The 12,655-nt window shown below is 32.3% G+C and overlaps 2 protein-coding genes across 2 annotated transcripts; one reads left to right on the top strand and one right to left on the bottom strand.

Moving 5' to 3' along the window:
- The first annotated feature begins 5,933 nt into the window (after positions 1 to 5,933).
- LOC106381555 (probable WRKY transcription factor 40) lies at positions 5,934 to 8,278 on the top strand. The gene is given in 4 exon segments (NM_001316274.1): positions 5,934 to 6,022; positions 6,736 to 7,071; positions 7,446 to 7,562; positions 7,888 to 8,278. Coding segments are annotated over 4 exon segments (873 nt in total). The 5' UTR covers positions 5,934 to 5,935; the 3' UTR covers positions 8,221 to 8,278.
- A 308-nt stretch (positions 8,279 to 8,586) lies between these two features.
- Positions 8,587 to 9,754, bottom strand: LOC106379558 (phosphatidyl-N-methylethanolamine N-methyltransferase). Its single transcript, XM_013819489.3, has 2 exons — positions 9,389 to 9,754; positions 8,587 to 9,136 (listed from the first exon to the last, which is right to left on the bottom strand). Exons 1-2 carry the CDS (start codon positions 9,631 to 9,633, stop codon positions 8,887 to 8,889), a joined length of 495 nt encoding a protein of 164 aa, XP_013674943.1. The 5' UTR covers positions 9,634 to 9,754; the 3' UTR covers positions 8,587 to 8,886.
- Positions 9,755 to 12,655: the final 2,901 nt, after the last annotated feature.

Genomic DNA, 12,655 nt, shown 5'->3' with positions numbered 1-12,655 from the left:
TCTAAAACAAAACAAGCTGATCATATATATTTTATAAACTAAAGATAGTTCGGTTCTACTGATTAGGAAGGAAACTTATTGTTTCACTGGATTGTTTGAATGTGTAGAGAGAGATATTGTGGACGACTAGTTCTAAATATAGATCGCTATACGACTTAGGTACAATCTTTCTTTTAGGTACAAAGTTTCCTAGATGACATTTTTTTTTTGCAGGTTGTTATATATGTCAGTGGTAAATGGGGGTTGTCATTTTTCTCAACTAGTAGTTCGTCGTTAGACACTTCGCAGGTTTGACAAAAAAAAAAAAGACACTTCGCAGATAAATATTCCGATGATATTAGCTGTACTTGTATGTATAGTTAGTAAATTTCTCGTCGCTTATATATTATACTAGGTAATAATCCGCGCTTTGCGCAGAATGTGATTATTAGTTTCGTTACTTTTTAATAAGGAGACATTAATCTGTTTAATCTGGATATCGGTTCGGTTTTAAGTTTTTTTTTGGTTTTTAATCTCCTAAAGTATAACTATCATTTTAAATCAATATTTATTTGGTTTGTTCGGTTAAAATATTTGATGTTTTTAGTTTTTTTTCCTGTGATAATCAAAATTTACTATTATTTGTTTGTTTTCATGTTATGAATCTTAGATAATTGTGATGTCAAACCAATGGTTTCATATTATAGTTTCTAAACGGATAATAGTTCAAAAAAGAAAAGAAAATTATTAAGACAAATCATTTTACTACAATTTGGTCGATAGTGAAAGAAACACTAAGAAAAATAATATTTTAACTTCCAAAAAAATTAGATATTTCAACTATGGTAAATACTTAGTTATAAGGTGCTCACGTCAATGTGCACATGTATGTGTATGTAAAAGTATATAAAGATGGTTGATAAATATATAAAGATACTATTAATTAATATTAAATGACATTTTTTCAAAATAATACATGAAAATAAAATTCTTAAAAGGAAATTATTTAAAAACAAAAATATTGTAAAATATATATAAACTATAATATATAACTTATATATAATTCTTTACATATATGTATATATATATGCATATAACGGATCAAATTGGATATTCATTGCTATAAATATTGATATTTGTGATTTGCTTTTTTTTCGGATATTGCATTTTAGTATTTGAGTTGCTTCGTAGAGTAACAGATATCCGGATTTTTCGGTTCAAATCAAAACAAATAACAAATCGAATCAAAATTTATGAATAATTTGTCCAGCTCTATTCGTAAACAGTAAAAATAACTTAAAGAAGAACCATGCATGAGAGTTTTATATTTAAAAAACGTAAGTACATAATGTGAACATATTTATGTAGAGTTTGGCTGAGAAGCTCTCTACATGTGACATGTGTTCATTTTAGTGTGAACACATTTATTACAATGTTTCTACACAAGACATATGTTCAGTTTAGTATGAACGCATTTATTACAATGTTTCTCCTTTAATACATAAGGGATAAAGATTTCATCGCGTGGCCTCGTGTCATGAACTCATGGATTAATTAGTTATTAATAAATTTGGGTTATAAAATGTACTCTCTGTTTCATATTAAGTGTCGTTTTAGAGAATTGTTTTCGTTACAAAATAAGTGTCGTTTTCGATTTTCAATGCAAAATTTATTTTTCTATTGGTTGAAATATGGTTAGGTGTATAGGTAATATTTTTTTTTATAGGAAATGTACAAAATTAATTGTTTCCTTAATCCGTGTGCTGGAACCTAAAACGACACTTATAATGAAACAGAGGGAGAGTAATAAATTAAAGATAACACTAGTAATCTAGTTGTAAAAGGAAAATTTTAGATAGTTCATAAATCTATCAACTATGGATTTGACTTCTTTTAAGAATTAAGTTGTTATTGCTTGGCTAGAAGACATGATATAATGTCTAACGCTTCACTTAGAAAATTCAGAATTAAACATTCGTTGATATCAATATGTTGGAGAATTATTTAGGCTCAGCCCCTCTAGTTATAAGAAAACACTACATTGTCGAAAAAATTAAAACTATAGTTAAATGAAATTTTAAAAAATTGGTTCTTTAAATGGCAAAAATTCAGTCAGAAATGAGTTCTACAATGTGTGAGATTTTTGTTTTTCTTAATTAACATTTTTACGTGGATATATGAAAGGAATAAAAAAGAAGAAGATCAAGGACCAAAATGTATACTGTAATGCTGGAGAAATTCCAAAATGATCGCTCCACGGTGATCCCACCTCTAGCTTCGTCAAGTTTCTAGGTGAGATAGTGGATATGCTTCATGTCAATATATGTTTTTGGTTTTCTAATCTTACGTGTAAATATATTATAATTTGATATTCGTGAATCATAATATTTAATAAATTTTGAAAGCCAATTTTCAAAAAAAAAATTTGTCAAAAAAAAAAGATTAAATAAATGAAAACTTAAGAAGAAGGAAACTAAGATTTGATAAAGTTCGTCGTCAATTTGTCCAATTGTTTTTGAAAAGCCGCGTCGGCTTGACTTTGACCGAAGAAATGAAGAAAGGCACACGTTTGCATAATTTAATAATAATACTACCTCAGAAGAATCTCCCAATTGTTTAGAGTAACTCGCATTAGAAACATATAAACCACGTTCCGCACACTCTATAATACAATTGTTAGGCCAAGTCCAACCACACGGTAAAACAGCAAAATAGTATGTTGATTTGATGTTTCTTATCTCCAACCACAACGCTAAATGTTACACTAAAAATGATTTTTCTTCATTATTTTACTATTATCAAATTCTTTTATTTTTAATAATTTTGATAAATATTAATAGTTTTATGACTAAAATATATTAACTAATATCAAAATTGTAACTAAAATAATAATTATATATAAATGTATTTACATTATATAATAACATTATTATTAATACATATTGTTATATTAATTAATGAAACACACAAAAAAAGTTAAATTATAACATACTAGATCTAAATATTATAATATTCCAACTACAAATGTTTGAATTAAACTTTGTTATGTATTTAAAAATTAATTTTATATTTGTTTTATAAACCCTAATATTTTATAACAATTAAAATATAACAAAACAATGGTGATATAACTAAAAAATATTCATTCAATTGTAAGCTAATTATACAAATCAAATATAATTAAACAATACATAAATAAACCGTTTTAACAAAAAAATCAAAAAAAAAACTTTTGCCATCTGCTACAGTGTTGCACCAAATATGGTGTGACACTGTAGCAAAAAGGAAAATGACACTAAAATGCAGTTTGATATAACGTTCGGTTGGAGAGAGGAAACATCAAATCAACACACTATTTTGTTGTTTTACCGTGTGGTTGGACTTGACCTAAGAGCATTTCCGATTTTTTCTTCCAAAATAGAGTAAAATTAGATATAGAGTAAAAATACTCTAATCCTATTTCATTTATCCCTCTATAATAAAATAGTGGACAAACAAAAAAATAAATTACTGTATAAGTATAGTAAACTCAATTATATAGTTGGATTAGAGCATTTATTACTTCATGTCTATCTTTACTCAATTTTAAAATAAAAAATGAAATTGAGTTGGGGATGTCCTTTTGTAGGCATCCTATCCTACTCATCACTATTTTTGGTCAACCAGATGCAAATGCAATCAATTTTTAAACAGAACATTAAACTTTCTAATTGAGCACGCCTTTATTACATTCATTATGCTATTATAAACCAATACTCGGTCATTTCTTTTATCCCGCATGTCGCTGGTACCCATTACTTTATGTATTTAGTTATCTTTAAAGACATTATAACTGTTGTCTAATGTTTAGGTCAACTAGTTAAATTACATGACAAAATAATAGCACATGTTTTTAGAAAATTAATATTAGCAAATGTGTCGAATCACGCTTTAACGTTGTTTAAGAATTGTTGCTTTAAGTTTGTTTAAGAATTCGTGTTGACTGTTTTTTTTTTCTGGTTAAAAAACAGATCTTACTATGTTTTCTTGGTCAATAACATGTTACAAAGTTTTTTTGTTTCTTTTGGGTGTAAATGCTAAGAAACATGTTACAATGTTAGCATAGCTAAACCAAGTTTTTTTAACTAAGAAGAGTTTGGATTTTAGACCATAATCTCTTTTATTTCGGAACCAGCTAACGTTTCTTCTACCATGTTTCGAATCAGGAATATGATAACATCAACACATACACTTAAACCACAGAATGTCCAGTGTTTTACCAGGTTATCATTTCTTTGTTCTTTTATTTTCATCGAAATAAATCAAAGTTTTAAAATTTTACATCTTCGCTGGCTTTGCATGCTTGGCTCATAAATAACTGAAACGATCATGATTTCTAGATTCAAAAGAGCGTAGACTTATTAATTACATGATAATTAAACCAACTAACAATAAAAACGTCAAGTTCTTATCTTCCAGAAACATACTATAATGTAAATAGTTTGTATTCTTTATACAGCAAAACCAACTAGTAAAAAATAAAACCGCCAAGTCCCTGCCTTCAAGAAACATGGTTGTTATTAAATGGAATGTACGAGATAAAAATGAATGAAATTTTGGAATATAAGAAAATGGAATGATGGACAAAATGGAATAAAAACTGAAACTAGCCCTTATTCCATTTATTCATGAACATTTATAATAGGAAATAAAAAGAATATATTTTATAAAGAATGTATTCTTTTGTTTCATTCCAAAAATAGAATATGTGGAATTGATTTTAAAACGTTTTCTTGCTAACTGGTAAATATTTTAAGGAATTCAATAGAATGATGCATTACAAACAAATTTATTCTACGAATCAGCGTTTTAGTTGCGCGAATAATGTCATAATTTGTGTTGTATATATAAAGGGTTCAATCTTCAATATATATATTTCACAGAAATAACTGTTTATAGTTACAAATACAAGGTGGTTTAGTAGTTCAAAAATAATTGTCATCCGGGTTTAGAGATTAGAATTCGAATTCTCCTACTATGCTTTCAATTACGATTTGATATAGTAAATGTTTAAATTGTTGCAATATTAATATGATTTTTTTTGGGAGGGCTAGTTTCAGTTTGGACATTGATAATTATGAAACGTAAGAAAATAATGACATCTCAAAGGAAAACGTGGAAATAATCTTAATAATGTATATAGTAGATGGCAGAACCAATCATATGCAATATGTTTGTTAGAAAAAAAGAATTTCAACCAACTATACAAAAAAAGAACATAGATAATTGTTTGCAAAGAAAAAGAGCAATAGATAATTAGATATTAAACGATCTTCAATCTATCTCTATTTATATCTCTATATTTTCTCATAAAATAGAAAAATTCTATTATAGAGGTAAAAATGTTCCAATGTATGCATTTATTATAGAGTTATTCTATTTATAGGAGAAAATATAGAGATATGCTATTTTCACCTCTAAATATAGAGGCAAAAAGTAATTATCTTCTATATTTTCTTCTAAAACAGAAGAATTCTATTATAAAAGTATACATTAGAGCATTTTCATCTCTGCAATAAAGATTTCTATTTTAGAGAAAATTATAGAAGTGTACGTCGGAGATGCTCTTGCACAAATGGTGGTAATAAGGATTGAACCAAATACATGTGCAACTGTGGACCCGAGAAAGACGAGTCGAGAGTCTAAAGACTAAAAGTAAAAGGAATATGATAAGACCACTAGTTTATTGCATTAAAATGAAAACAGCACATGTTGCTCTCTCTTTCCACCGAGTTTCCTATCAATACTTCTCTCTATATATAGGAATCAAAACCATTCCTTCTTCCACAAATCCCAGAAGAGAAAAAAGAAGAAGTCAATAAGATCGAACTCTTACTACGAGTCTCTCAACGTTCTTTCTAAGCTTACATATACATACACTCAATAATCAAGAAGATTCATCACAATCTTAACATCCATGGACCAGTACCCATCGTCTTTGGTCGATACTTCTTTAGATCTCACTATTGGTGTTACGCGTATGCGAGTTGAAGAAGATTCCACGGTATGCTTCTCTTGTATTGTTGATCCTATACATCTTCAGAAAGTTTCACTTAAAACACATATTCATGAAAACTGTTAGTATTTTTTTATTTATGAAATGTTAAATTTATTGATCATCTAAAGCAAAAATGTTTATGTACAATGCATAAATAAAAAATAGCGGGAATCAATCTAAATATGCCCATCATGGGCTGCAAACCAGTGTTGAAGTAGTCCCCCTAGCCTTGGTTTTTCAAAGTACTTTGTAGACAGAATCCGATTTCGAACTGTTAGTACTTCATTTTTATGAACACATGTATATATATATATATTTTTTTTTTTCGATTTTCATGTATACGATCGCAACAATCTATAGTTTTGCATACGTAAATATCTTTACATAGGCACATATAAAATATATATGTATACACACAAAGATTTTTAGATATACTTTAAGTTTAGAAACTTGAAAAAAAACTTGCTAGTATTTTGACAAAAAATGGTAACTTCATGATATGATTGTAACAGCAAATTTTAGGTCGTATAAAGTTATGATATGTTAGTCTTAAACAATTTTTTTCAAAAAATGTCATTTATTTTAAAAAAACATTCCTACTCTTTGACAAGCACCAAGAACAAGATCAGGAACTAAAGGAGTGATTTTAACAAAAAAAATGGATATGTTAATACACCTAGTTACTAAATTCATGCAATATACATACATATTATTTGCAGACAACTGCTTTAGTGGATGAATTAAACCGAATGAATGCTGAGAACAAGAAGCTCTCAGAGATGCTAACTTTGATGTGTGACAAGTACAACGTATTGAGGGAACAGCTTATGGAATATGTTAACAATACCGAGAGAGACCAAGTCAGTCCTCCCAAGAAACGCAAATCTCCAGCGAGAGATGACGCAAATAGTTCGGCGGTGGTCGGTGGAGTGTCGGAGAGTAGCTCAACGGATCAGGATGATCAGTATCTGTGTAAGAAGCAAAGAGAAGAGACTGTTGTGAAGGAGAAAGTCTCAAGGGTTTATTACAAGACCGAAGCTTCTGACACTACCCTTGTAAGTTTTTCATAAAATCACTCATTTCAGTTTTTTTAAATAACTTTTTCTTTTGTGCACGCAAATTAACAAAATATTGTATATTATATATTTTAAAATAAAAAACATCATTATTTTTTTATCTAATAACATTTTAATCAATAGAAGATAGACGCACATTGCATAAAAATTAATAAATTTCGCATTGAAATTAAAAACATATGTAATCTTAAACAATTTTTTTTCAAAAAATGTCATTTATGTAAAAACAACATTCATACTCTTAGACAAGCACCAAGAACAAGATCAGGAACTAAAGGAGTGATTGCAGGCTTCTGTATAGAAACTTCAAAAAATATATATAGTTTATTGATCATAGAAGTTCTTGCTTATAGGTTGTGAAAGATGGGTATCAATGGAGGAAGTATGGACAGAAAGTGACTAGAGATAATCCATCTCCAAGAGCTTACTTCAAATGTGCTTGTGCTCCAAGCTGTTCTGTCAAAAAGAAGGTACTACTAATCAAGATTAAGAACCCGACTGAGTTGGGCGAGTGGTTAGAATTTCGTGGTTGAGGTGCCCATGGTGCCAATACGCCCGGGTTCGAAGCCTCACGCTGCAAACAATTCTCTCGGGCCACTGGGGCATTATTACATGGAGCTCGTCAGCGCCAGGAGGGGGATTAGTCCTTTGGGCCTAGAAAGCCTTTGGGGAAACCCTGAATTCCTTAAAAATTCAAAAAAAAAAAAAAAAAAAAAAGATTAAGAAAAAAAATCAATAGAAATTGCTGTTAGGCATATTAATCTGATTATGATTTTATGTTTGTTTTGTCTTTAGGTTCAAAGAAGTGTGGAGGATCAATCAGTGTTGGTAGCAACTTATGAGGGTGAACATAACCATCCAATGCCATCACAAATCGATTCAAACAGTGGCCTAAACCGTTCTCCTGGTGCTGCCAACAGAAGTAGGAGCTTGGCTGAGCCTGTGACTACCATTGATCTGACTGAAACCAAGAAAGTGACAAGCCCATCAAGAGTAGATTTTCCAGAAGTTCAGAAACTTTTGGTGGAGCAAATGGCGTCTTCCTTGACAAAAGATCCTAACTTCACAGCAGCATTAGCAGCAGCTGTTACCGGGAAACTGTACCAACAGAATCAAACCGACAAGTAGCTTAGCTTCAAATTCTATTAAGTGTTTTTTTTAGATTGAACTTGGCATATGTGAGAGAGAGAGAGAGTAGATCATATGATCCCTTCCGGTACTGAAAATGTAACATTGTAATCGTTTTCATGCAATCTCCAATACCTAGTTTGACAACAAATGCAAACACATAACTAAATAAGAAACTAAGCAGCAAAGTGTCAAACTATTCTCTCTTTCTTGGACATTCTAGGTCCATGGATATGCATTCTTGGTCTGAAGCAACTAGTAAGATGGTTGTTTGTGAGACCCGCTGTTTGCATGAACGAGTAGAAAATTTAACAACTTCAAAAGTATTATTCTTGCTTAATGATTACTATACATGAACAGAACGGATGCAAACAACTTATAAAGTATTATTCTTGCTTAATAATTGCTTAGGGAGTCCACAGACAAAAGACTTAGGTTTTGTTTATTACAAATTTTCACTACTGGTTTATGTTTATTACATATCTTATATTTTGTTCCAATAACTTTTGACAACAAAAATGTATAAAGTCTAGCTGCATTGTCCGTGGAACTACAAAATTAGTTTGGGTACAAAGCTGAGAACAGAAACAATCAAAACAACAAGAAATGTAGACCTGACTTTCGTGGGAGTTAAAACTCTATTAACTAGTGTGTAATGCCAAGACATCAGGAGATTGGTTTGGCACGAGCACTGGGATCCTCCTTTGACTCGACTAGCATCATGAAAACATAACCGAGACACCAGAGGAAAATGTACTGGAACGGAACCCAAGAGAGGCAAGCCAACAGAGACATGACACTCCCAACATACTGTGGATCTCTGATGACCCCAAATGGGAACTCTGTAACCCAAGGTATGTTCTTCCCGAATCGTACACCGTAATATGTTCCAGCTTCACCTAACAGTTGATATACCCTGCAAAGAAGTCACCTTGTTTTTTTTAAGAAAACACAATATAACTTCATCTAAGCAGTCGATATAAGAGACAAGACCAGATACGATGATTGAAACTTGAAAAAGACACAAACTTTAACAAACCCACTAGAGATTAGACACAAATGCGAACAATGGGTGGACTAAAGATTCATACTTTCCATCAATATCTACGCTTTCGATTCGATTTCGATCCAACAAACTGAGACAGAACCAGGACAAAGAGACTGGGACCTGAAGTTGAGAAACTGGCCAAAGGCCATGACGGGCCAGAAGTAAAGCGGAGGCGGCCATGAGAGAGAGGCGACGGAGAAGAGAGAGAGGAGTTGAGCAGCCTTGAGGACGTGAGACACACGTGCCATCACCGTGGAAGGGTCTTTTCCTTGGCCGCAGAGATTGACCCAAGACTGAGGATTCGTCCATAGCCACCAGTAGAAAGGGAATGGCAATAACACTCCGATCGCAGCTACTATCCCCATTTCGAATTACGTTCTACTTTCCTTTTTCTCCCGATACTTCTTTGCTCGTTTGAGTCTTTTGCTGAGTTCCCCCGACAAAATCTGAGTTTCGTTCAGACAGCTATCTGATAGGGTTTATGAATGGGCTTAAATAGTTTTTAGCCCAATAAATTCTCACAGCCATATCTTCTTTATATACAATTTAAGCCTGGAAAAATTGGAACCGAACGAGAATAACCGAAACTGAACCAAAACCCTCAGATTCCAAAACAGTTTTTATATTTGTATCTAACATAACTGAACCAAAATACAAACAGATACCTGAAAACACAGATTCTTTTATTTATATATACATATAACATAATCACATATATATATTTATAATTGGAAAATTATCATATCTATTCTATTAAAATAAAATTCGAGAGCCCCCGACTCTCGAAGACAAGCGCGTGGATCTCGTAAGTTCCGGTGTCCGTGGCGCGTCCCGGCGCCGGAGACGTCAATCTTCTTCTTTTCTCCGCTGGTTTTCCTTTGGTTCTCCGTGGTGTCTTCCTCTTCTCCGTCTTGTCAAGGTTCTGGTTCTGGACATTCACCCGGTGAGATCTTCGCTCGAGAAGAGTTTCGATCTGGCGTGGGATTTACTAGCTCTGGAGTTAAGGCACGGAGGAGAGTGGTAGCTGTCGGAGAGGCTCTGCTTTTAGGGTTCTCAAGTGGTCGTTTTCCCCTTTCGTCCGCTTCTCGAGAAGGCTGCGCGTGGAGGTGGAGCTTGGGTTCTTGCTATGGATCTTGGTGGTTGGTTTCCGGATCTACCTCTTGGGTCCTTATGCAGAGCGGTGGCGACTTCCGGGTCTGGTGGTCCACCCTGGTGTCTCGGTGGCTCTGTGACTAATGGTTGGTCAGGAGTTGAAACCCGTATTTACTAATCAGTTGTCCTTTGTTTTCGCTCAAATATGGGTTTCGATGTCTCTGCGTTTGGAGTTTGACATTTGATTTAGCAGACTTTCTTCCAATGGTGGTGAGTGCAGTGATCGCTTGTCGTCCGTTTCCTTTCCGTGAATGCGTCCGGTAAGTTTCGGGTGGTAAGGCTTCGTTTTAGTGGTGTTGTGGCTGAGCTTCTATCTAGGAGTAAATGGACGTTTATGATTGCGTCAGCTCTGTATCTGAAGGTAGTGTTGATCGAGTATCGATCCCTCTTGTCGGGTTATGAAGTCTCAGGTTCTTGGGCGTTATCGTTTGGCGGGCGTAGGCAGCAGCGATAGGTCGGTCGTGGTGTGAGTGTAGAAGTGGAAGTTACCGTGTGGTAGGGCTATGTGCAGCAGCGGTAAATCCCGATCATTGGCATGTGCTTATAATTTGTCTGATGAGTTGATATGTTTCATACTTGAGTGTAGTAGTTAATCGTTTGTCTTGGGTTTAGCTGCGATTTTAGCTTTATGTTGTGTTTTTAAGTTGCCCCGGTGTGGGTTCTAGTTGCCGTTTTCTATGGGCTCTTGTTTCTGGGGTTATCATGTTAGACCGCCAGCTTATGTATGAACTCTTGTATTTCACTTTGGAATGAATATCAAAACCATTGACGGGAAAAAAAAAATTGGAAAATTATCTGAAAACATATGAAAACCAGAAATTATCAAAATTATCTAAAATACCCAAATTATCCTAAAGTAACCGAATAATTTTATCCAAAATATATAAATAATTCGAATTTTTATCTGAATCATCCTAATTACTTGACATTTTACATGAAATATCTGATATTATCCGAATTATCTGAAATAACCAAACCAAAATTGGAACCAAACAAGTTATAATGAATGTTTGATCAGAGAATGTCATATATATTTTACATAAATGTTTCTCTAGATTTTGATCATAGAATGACATATGACCGGTTGAGTTTTAGATATAAAGAAAAAAATCTAAGTACTTAGATAAATCTAACCTATTTTTTATCTATCGATCAAAAGTTGTCATTTAAATTTAAAATGGGCCAATAAGATATTAAATTAGTGATAAATATAATTATCCATATAAAAATTTGAAATGATTGACCATTCATATTTATCGCGTAGATTCCTTATTTTTTGCATAACCACTGCCTTCCTATAAGTTAGTTATCCATCTAGCCGATACTAATCAACATTAATCGGCACATAATTTTTTTGAAACTAAATTGGCACATAAATTTTGATATAAATCATATTAACCATCCTTGATCATCAAATGCAAGCCACCTTTCTTAATTTTAGTAGAAATCAATGCCTATCCGATCATTTAATTAACTTAGTGAGCCCTATATAAACGATTATCATGCGAACCGGTTAACCATACACTATATATTAGTCTTCTACATTACACTCAGCTATACAAACCACTAAACAAATTGTATCAACGATAAATTATCAATCTACCTTCTATGCATTCTTAAAAATAATATAATGTTGAGCCCAAAATATGATCATATATTAAACCTCTTAATCACATATAAACCGGGCTAACATAAACTAAGTGAGAGTTCTAAATAATATTACTTATGAGATAGTATATGTATTGAAATAGTATTGTTAAATACTTACATTATTTTTAAGGGGTTCTTTCTAAAATGACTCAAAATTTCAAGTCAAACACAAAAATAACCTATGTTTTTTTTTGAAACTTTGTTTTGTCCTATTCACCCTAGAAGTTCTAGTTATTCACGAAATTGCCATTACTTTTTTTCCGAAAATAAGGCTTTTATCTTACCATCCTCATCTTCACCAAATATTTACAACTTTGCCATTGATATCTATACCTCAACCATCATGAACTACCAAATTGAGAGTGTTAATGTCCTAAAGTTTCGATTTTTTCTTATCCTTTCTCATTTTCTATCCACACAAACCACATATCTTACACTTTCTCTCAAAATTCATCAAAAAATCTGAAGATTTTGATTACAAATTATGTAAGGTTCATAAGCTCACGATTCTCGGTGATTAACGAGTAGGTAGCTATTGTGGTGAAGTTCTGGGTAATTGGAGAAATCACGCAAGTCATCTCACGA

This window comes from Brassica napus, chromosome C2 (assembly GCF_020379485.1).
Source record: "Brassica napus cultivar Da-Ae chromosome C2, Da-Ae, whole genome shotgun sequence".
NCBI lineage: Eukaryota > Viridiplantae > Streptophyta > Magnoliopsida > Brassicales > Brassicaceae > Brassica > Brassica napus.
Note: the sequence above shows the minus strand (reverse complement) of the source record. Positions and strands in the feature narration are given on the sequence as shown.

Bases quoted from the DNA above. Each gene is read 5' to 3' on its own strand.
- LOC106379558 (XM_013819489.3), bottom strand. From the start codon at position 9,633: ATGGGGATAGTAGCTGCGATCGGAGTGTTATTGCCATTCCCTTTCTAC. The intron at 9,137-9,388 runs GTCCCAGTCTCT...ACTTCTTTGCAG, and splicing joins GGCCAGTTTCTCAACTTCAG to GGTATATCAACTGTTAGGTG.